This window comes from Molossus molossus, unplaced genomic scaffold (genome assembly GCF_014108415.1).
Source record: "Molossus molossus isolate mMolMol1 unplaced genomic scaffold, mMolMol1.p scaffold_m16_p_10, whole genome shotgun sequence".
Taxonomy (NCBI): domain Eukaryota; kingdom Metazoa; phylum Chordata; class Mammalia; order Chiroptera; family Molossidae; genus Molossus; species Molossus molossus.
In genome coordinates, this window is record NW_023425345.1 from 32,834,109 (window position 1) to 32,843,050 (window position 8,942).

Consider the following 8,942-nt stretch of genomic DNA (forward strand, 5'->3'; position numbering starts at 1 on the left):
CTCTATCCTGCCTTTGCTTTTAGCAAGTTTGTCCTATTCATCTAAAAAATGCCCCCTTTTCCTTTCTGCCTGTGGAAATTTTACCATTCTTCAACCTAGTATAAAGATGTCTCATCACCAGGACAGGCTTCATTATGTCCCCCTCCTGTAAGCTTACAAAGTACTTATATTCTACATCATATAATTTATCCCTATATTAAGTTACAATCTTTCATTATCCCCTTTTTCCTGCATTAATCTTTCCCTTTCTGCTGGATTATTCCTATTAGCACATACATGTGTTCTATTTTCTTATTTTTTTTAAGCACCAAAAGCTCTGTACTCCCCCAAATACCAAATTATTTCTCCTTTCCCCTTCACAACCGCATTTCCTGAAACAATTGCCTATTCATACCATTCCCACTTCCTCATCTTCCCTCTAACTCACCAGAGTATGGGCTTCTGTCCTTAATCACTCCTCTAGTCAGGATAACAATCTCCATGTCGTGCAATCTAGTGATGTCTTTGTCCTTACTTGACCTCTCAGTGCCACCAACTGAGGGGTTTCTCTTTCAAGAAACTTCCTCTCTTTCTTGCTGAGACATTACTCTCCTGATTTATCATCTACCCAACTGGCTGATAATCTCAGCTTCCTTTCCCCAGTCCTCTACTTCTAAAAAATACTTAATGTCAAGTTTTTCAAGAATCCATCCCTCTTCTCTCTCCCAACCCCCCAAGTCAGAGATTTGCAAAATGGACAGAACTAACTTCTAAGAAAACTTAGACATTTCTAGGGGTGTCTGGAGGGCATACTATTTAATGAGGAAGGTCCAAGATGGTAGTGTCCTCCAATGCAAGAGATGGTCCCCCACAATGAAGTCTTGTCTCCTGCCATGACTTTCAAATGTCCCACCAGATAGTCACATGGGTAGAAAATCTACCTAGAACCTAACTTAACTCAGTTTTACAGAGAAAAGTAGTGTGATGAGGTTTTAATATATGTAATTATCAAGAAATACAACCATCATGTAAATTAAGGGATAACTCTCTGTTTTCCCATGAGTTGACTATTTTGGAAAATCATATAGCCAATGGCAATGAAGGCCTGAGATGCCCAAACTACACAACTGTCTCACTGTCCAAGGAGCAGTCATACTCATGTGATTTTATATGTAGGTCAGGCACTCCATTACCCTGCATTCCTGCTGTATTTTTCCTCCACATGGGGAACTTCTCACCATCTGGCATACTTTATCTTTTACTTAATTATCTTCTTTATGAACTCCTTACTCCTACTAAAATGTAAGTTCTATGCCAAAAAAAATTTTTTGTTTTATTTATTATTGTATCCCAAGTATACTGTACAATATCCAGTACACTTTCTGATATACAAAGACTCAATAAATATTCATAGGTTCAGTTTGAGTTCAGTTTGACTACTTCATATCTTCTACTGGGATCGTGAACAAGTACCTCCATATTAAAATATATATTTAAAAATAATTTTATTTTTCTTATTACAGTTAGAGCATTATATTGATTTTTTAATTGAGCATGGACAGGTTATATTAGTTATTAATATCATGCCAAGATATGTAAAGGGTAGATTTCAAAATACCTGCATCAGCTCTTTCCCCTCTTCAGTCCATTCTCCAAACAAAAGTGCTCATCTTAACAACTGCTTCCCATTGAATTTAGAATAAAATCCAATCTCCTAACCATGGCCTTTAAGATCCTACAAGATTGGCTCCCTGACTAACTCTCCAACTTTATCTTACACACTTTCCTCTTCACTCACAATATGCCAACCATACACATCTTCCTTCTTTTTTTTAATCCTCACCCGAGGACACTTTTGCATTTATACTCAGATAGAGTGGGAGGGAGGGAGGAAGAGAGAGAGAGAAACATTGATGTGAGAGAGACACATTGACTCGCTGCCACCCACACGACCCCAATGGGGACCAGGGACAAACTGCAATCGAGATAAAGCAAATCTCCTTAGGATCTTCCCTCGGCTGAGACTCTCTCCTCCTCCAGCTTCTCCTGTTCCAAACTCCCCTACACACACACATATATCCCCTGGGCAGCTAGCACCTCCTTCTCATCCAGCAGGTCTTTGCCTAATTCACACCTCCCCATAGGCCTCCCCTGATTTCTCAACCTAAAGTAGATGTTCCCTATTATTCTCTCCCTATTGTTTTCTTTCAGACACTCATCACAACTTGTAATTATATACTTAGTCATTTATTATTTTTTAAAAGCTGTTTTTAATAATTTTTTTTTACTGATTTTAGAGAGAAGAATGGAGATGGAGAGAGAGAGAGAAACATCAATCTGTTGCCTCCAGCACAAGCCCCAAGTGGGGATCATACCCACAACTCAGGTATATGCCCTGACCATGAATCAAACACACCACCCCTTGGTATACAAGTCAATGCTCCAACCAAGCCACACTGGCGAGTCATTTCTTTATTTTTTAATGTCTGTCCCACCAAAATATAAAGTTCATAAAACCACGTCACTTTTGTTCACCATTAGATGTGCATCATCTAGGTCAATGACTGGCGTGGGGCCTGGCAAATATGGGACACTCAATAACTATTTGATGAAAGAAGGAATTAATGACTCACTCTTGAATTCAACCTCTCCCTCACCAGCAAAACAGTCTTTGTTACCAAAGCCTGACAATTTTATCTAAGAAATGCTCCTCAAATCTTACTCTTTTAATCCATTCCCATTCTATACATGCACATATTGCCTAGATAATTTTACCACTTTCCAAACTGTTGTCCTTGCCTCATCCTTGCCCATCATGCAAGTCATCCTAGAAAGAAACAACCTAATACAAACATGATCTTACTTCATTTCTACTTAAAAAGCTCCCTTGGCTAACCCCCTCAATAGAGAATAAAGGAAAAGTTCTTTAGTATAGAAAATGAGGCTTAGCTCCAACCTACCTTTCCAGCCTTATCACCCATGACCTCCATTATCCACATATCCTCTTTTACTCCAGACACATTTCAAACTTCCTAAACATACCATGTATCCCATTCTGTGCCTTTGATGTTCCCTCTGCCTGGTAAAATCCTGAGTGTCCCTCAAGACTCAGCTCAAATGTCACTATCTTAGGAAGCCTCCCTAAACCTTCAGAGACAGAATTAAATTTCCACATTCTATAACAACACTTATCTTGCTTGGAAAGGCAGTATTAGCTCAGTCACTAACAGACAAGGCTACAGAGATTTACAAGGTTAAGTAACCTTAGGCAAATTATTTACTGTTCCCAGGCCTCAGTTACCTCAGTTGTAATGTGGGATAATAACAATACAATAGCAAGACTGTTTTTTGTTTTTTTGTTTTTTAATCATCATCCCCGAATATATTTACTGATTTTAGAGAGGAAGGGAAAGAGAGAAACATCAATCAGTTTGCCTCACATAAGCAACCAAATGGTAGGATCGAACCCACAACCTAGGTATGTGCCTTGATCAGGAATTAAACCTGAAACCTTTGGTACCAGACACTCCAACCAACTGAGCGACAAGCCAGGCTAGGGCTGTTATGAGAACTAATTAAAAAATACTTAGCATAGACTTGGCAATAAAAAGACTCAATACATGTTAGTTATTAGTTATTAACCTAAGCTGTAGGGCAGTCTCTGAGCTACCTGAAAGCAAAGATTATGCCGTGGAAATCTGTGTATCCCCATTACCTAACATCTGGCCCAAGAACATACTCAGTAACTGCTTCCCAAATGAAGTTGGTCTTTAAAATTACCATAGTTGTGTTTGGGGACAAAACTGCAGACAAAACTGCAGTTATTAGGTTAGAGAACCTTTATGGATCATCAAGAATATTCTATACTGAGATAAAATCAAGCTATATATTATTATGTATCTATTAAATCTATGCATTAATAGGTCAAATGATTACTGTTTTAAACCTCTGGCTCATCATGTCAATTTTTATTATAATTTTTACTTGGCTTCTTTCATACAGTGGGGTATTACTTTCCGGGGCCCTAGGCCTGTGACAATTTGCATGAGTTATAAACTAATCATTAAATTTAAAAGGCAATTTTGCAATTTAAATATCCATGGCACTTAACTGACTTCCTACCCCAAGGCACTAAATTATCCCAAACGGCTCTTCAGACCTACCAGTCCAGACAAGAGCAGGAAATGTTACAATTGTGTTTTAGAACGTATACACTGACGATTCAGAAAATGGTAAAGTGGGTCTCCCAGCCTTGTAGGTCTCCAAAGTGCCCACTGTACTGTATCTACAGTCAACATCACCACCACTCTGGAGTGAAGAGCCACCCCTCCCCAAAAGAAAGGCGTGTGCGTGCGTGTGTCTCTCGGCGGCCCCGTGGCCGCGCCTTGAGATCTGACTGGCAGGTGGCCTGCTATGAGCCCTGACATCAGGGTCACCCCAGCATGCAGAGCAGTAACAGGCTCCCGGCGCGGTGCAGTGTGCCGCGGACGCCGGCGAGCCGCACGGCCATCACTCGGCTGCCGTCTCGGCAGGCGGCCCTCCAGGGAGGGCTGGGCAAGCAAGGCACGCGGGGCTGTCGGCAGGGGAACGGGCTGAGGGTCTGGGGCCGAGATGGGTGGGATCCATCACAGGGCTTGGCGCTCCCTGGGTTTTGAGCAGCAGGACCTTGCACCAACCTCCACGAAGGCGTCAGTCAGGTCACTAGCTCGGTCCATCACTGGCAAATGGCGCCCGGCCACGATTTTCACCTTCAGCTTCCCAGGCATGGTCTCGGCTTAGGCCTCTCCTTAAGCTCCTGCAGAAAGAAAACAATCGAGTCTGCGCCGGGCGCCAAGCCTGGCGGGGAGGGCGGGGGCGCGCGGGGAGGGCGGGGGCGCGCGGGGTAACTGACAGCGGAGAGCGCGCGGGGGCGTGCCGCCCGCCGGCCGTCACTCACTGCTGGAGGAAGGGGTCCGTGCGGCGGGAGAGCTGAGGCCTCATGCCGGAGAGGCAGCCGGAGGAGTGGCCGCGGTGGGTTCTTCTGTCCCGGTCCCACAGGGCTGCCAAGAGAAGCAGAAGCCTGTCAACATCCCGTGGAGCCTTTGCGGCCGTTCCTGCGGTTTCTCCGCCCCGCAAAATGGCGGCCTTCGGGGATGCGGAGGGAGCATCGATCACTCGGCGCTCGGCCCACTTCGCCGCGGAGGAATGAAATCGGCGAAGTCCTCTGAAGGGGGCGGGGCGGACTTGGAGGGAGCCGGTGGGCAGGGAAAGGGAGTGAGCCCTGAATCATCCACCGAGTCGGGGCTGGAGGGCAGAGCCGGGCAGCGTCCCGGAGGAGAAGCGGCTCGTCTGGGCGAAGCGTCGGCGCCTTCCCAGCTGCAGTGACGAGACGGCTGGAGCAGCGACTTCAGTCGGCACCTAACGACCCGTTCGTGGTTCGTAACGTCAGTTCAGCTGGTTTCTACCTGGAAGGGGTGACGTTCTTCTGTGAATAGAATAAGAAATTTCGGGGAATGTCGGATAGTTGACCAACATTTTTTATTCAGTCATATGCACCTGTACTGTGTACTCGGTTACATATGTTACAGTAGGTCTTGGGCGAAACAGCAACAACGAACGCAGCAACCTTGAAATCCAAAGCCACTGTTTATAGGAGTTTGCCCTGTCGTCGTAGATCTTATCAGTGTACTTGCAAATCTAAAGATAAGATTTACATAGCTGGCAGGAGTCCAGGATTTCCATATATGTATGTGTATATATATGTGTATATATACACACACACATACACACACACATATATGCACACTAAAATGAATAATCTATAGGCTCAGACCAGCAGGAAAAGAGTAGGGATATTGAGGAATACGCACAGGATGTATCAGATCACTCCATTACCAGATACAAAAACAGCCTTACAATACATGCCATATCATATACAAAATCATCATTAATAATTCCAGTGGAAAGATTATACCTTGGGTTCATCAGGAATGGAAAATTGCTACATGAAGGTATCAACATGATGATCTTAACTTCAAAAACACGGGTTAAATTAAGTACTCCAGGCAGCAGTGACCCAGAATTATCTTTTCAAGGCAAAAAATCCTTCAACAGAGGGAATAGTGTCCATATAAGTGAGAAGTTGAACTCTTCCAAAAAGAAAAGACACTCTTGGTCGTGATCTCCCTGAAATACTCTTCCTCTTGGTATTCAGACACCATGTTTCTCTTATTTACTCAGCTATATATATCTTCCAAGCTTGCTCACTGCCCTTAACAAATGGGTTTTTCTCAGGGTTCAGTTCTTGGCCATTTTCTCTTCTAACTATACTCTCTCCCCAAGTGATCTCATCCATGCCCATAAATTCAATTTCTGTCTGTTTAGCTAAGGATTCTGACATTTTGACCTTTAGCTCACAACTTTCTTCTGCAATCTGGACCCATATGTGCAACTGTCTAGTTCCTATTTCCACTTGGAGTAGAAAGCAACCTTTAAGTCAACATATCCGAAACTGAACTTGACCTCTCTCGCAAAAGCGATAACAGCAATTATAATAAGAATAAGAACTTAAAAAGCCTGCTCCTCCTCCACTATGTTCCCCATCTCAAACAGTAGCAACACCAGCTACATAGTCAAGTGCTCAAGGCGGGAAACTCACTGATTTAAGTTTGAGGGTGTGTGCAAATGACAACTTAAACTTAGTTCGATTACTTTTGCTTTGATTTACTTCTAAAGCAGCAAATCAGCTGAGTAAAAGGTAAAAATGAGCTACATAGACAGCTGGGCAGCATTTTATTATTGGTTCCCTTGTACCTTATAAAGGTGTTTCTGATGTACAATGGACAAAATGGCCAGACTGAGTAAAATATTCTCCAGATTAGAATATAATTCAAGTGGAACACACTGCACTTTGTATCAGTACCCATTAATGCAGCTCTGCCACGTGGTGTAATTACACCCAGTTGTAATGGGCAGGTTATAGGCCTAGGCTTTCTTATTGTGCCAACACGGACAAACTTTCTTTTTGGTGCTTATACTGCAAAGCCTGGAGATTTTCCACTTACATCTACTTAAGGCCTTTGTGGAAAATTCTAGCCACGTTCAACAATTATCTTTGACTCTTCCTGTTCCTTACCCTTGACTTGCAACTAATCACTAAGTCCTATTTATAACTCCTGAAGATCAAATTCATCTAATTTGCACCATTATCACCTGGAAGACTGGTATTCCCCACTTCCACTCTTGCTTTCCTCTAATCCATTCACCATAAAGCAGCCCAAGTGATCTTTTTAAATAGCAAATAAATTTGTATCACTCTGTTTGGGGGGAATTTTTTGCTCAAGATCAGGGGACACTCCCTTATTATCAGACCATTTTCTTTATAAGAAAGTAAAAATTTTCAGAAATTCAAGAGAGATACGAGGGTAAGAAGTGGGTTTGTAATTTTAGTTTCGCTTTGTTGAGTTTGAAGTCAAACTATGACTTCTCCAGACTTCTCCACCTTGTTACACTATAACCTGGTGCTAGATTGTTTCATTTCAACTGAATTGTTGTTCAAATGAATTGTTCCTTTTCAGTATCTACAGACTGAAGTAGGTCCCAATTCACCTCAGTTTATGGAATCCAAGTTATATGCACGATCCTTAAAAGTTTTAACCCAACACTGTTTTCTCTTATGTACACCATTTTTCCTTTGCCAATTAGGTGGCACTAATAGAGTTTTATGATCCTGTTATCTTCACAGAGACACCAACCACAACATTAATTGGATAAATCGCATTGACATAATTTCCCGATCCCTTTGTTAATTTTCAGTCTTTTCCTATTGTTAGAGGAGTAATACAGTGATGTATACACTGTTCCTTGGAAAGCAAATCTAGATATAAGCTGGATGTACATTAGTCAAAGGAGGGATGCTGATAAGTGGGGAAAACAAAAGTGAGCTGATTCCAAGGCTACTACCCCTGTACAACTTACTGTGACATGATACCTATTCAGTCTGTTCCAGACAGCATAAGGAATTTCTAAACCTGCTATTGGTTGTGTTGCTTAACCACAGGAGGGAGTAGTTTCACACAGTACGGGTACCATTCATGCATGCAGCTACTGCAATTCATAGGGGTTCACTCCAAGATGTACTTCTATGGTATGTGGATTATTTTGAGCTAAAGGCAATTGAGGCTTTGCAGGCTCAAGAGAAACTTTTCCCCCCTTAATTACCTTGAAGAATTTAAATTAGGGGTGTTGCCCATAATAAGAGATTAATCTCCACCTGCAATGTGTGGTGGAAGCAGAACGGTGAGAGTCTGTTATTTCCTTTTCAAAATTTAGATTAGCAGGAGAAAATGTTTGTGAAAATAGTTTATTTAGCTTAGCGACTTGTGATTATTTGGTGTGAGTACTCATGGGTTTTGTTAATTCTGTATTTCTCTACCTGGTTTCTCTTCTTTCATCGTCATATGTCGTCCTTAGAGCATGGCCTTTATGACCAGTGAAAATATTTCTTCTCTGGCCTCTACCATGCAGAGGGTGTACTTGCCAGGATGCACCTACCTCTCTGTCCAGCCATGCCAAGCTATCAAGGGAGTTTTCTGTGTCTATCCATTTCTTCCCAGAAATGGTAAAAACAGGGCCCTTCATTCTCGTTTTTCACTAGTCAGAGGGCGCATATGCATCTGGCGGCAGCCAAGTAGGCTGTAGATCTAAGTGTAGTGAATCTAGACACCCCATTAAAAAATGGAGAGGGGACGTGATTCCCTGTGCTTTGGAATGGCTATTTATAACTCTGGAATGAACTTTATCTTGTGAGGGTTGTATCTTTTAGCACTCTGTTTTGGGGATACATCTTGCAGCCGTAGTTCTTACTGGTTTGAGTTGCTATCCTACTTGTCAAGCCAGATAATGGGCCCTTTGAATTGGAAAAACTTCTAAATTGTAAAGAAGAAAAAAATTTAGAGAGCTCTTACATTGTTATAATAGCTAGA

General features: G+C 42.4%; 1 protein-coding gene across 12 annotated transcripts in view; it reads right to left on the bottom strand.

Moving 5' to 3' along the window:
- C2CD5 (C2 calcium dependent domain containing 5) overlaps window positions 1–5,126 on the bottom strand; it is a 95,412-nt gene extending 90,286 nt beyond the window's left edge. For 5 of the 12 annotated variants that reach the window (XM_036250447.1, XM_036250438.1, XM_036250435.1 and 2 more), the window contains exons 1-2: window positions 4,916–5,039; window positions 4,656–4,774 (exon numbers count right to left, since the gene is read on the bottom strand). In XM_036250447.1, the coding sequence (XP_036106340.1) occupies window positions 4,656–4,745 (90 nt within the window). In that variant the 5' untranslated portion in view covers window positions 4,746–4,774; window positions 4,916–5,039. Of the gene's footprint in view, window positions 1–4,655; window positions 4,775–4,915 lie in introns of all 12 variants that reach the window. The other 7 variants (XM_036250486.1, XM_036250453.1, XM_036250425.1 and 4 more) reach the window with 3 other exon arrangements.
- Between the last annotated feature and the right edge of the window lie 3,816 nt (window positions 5,127–8,942).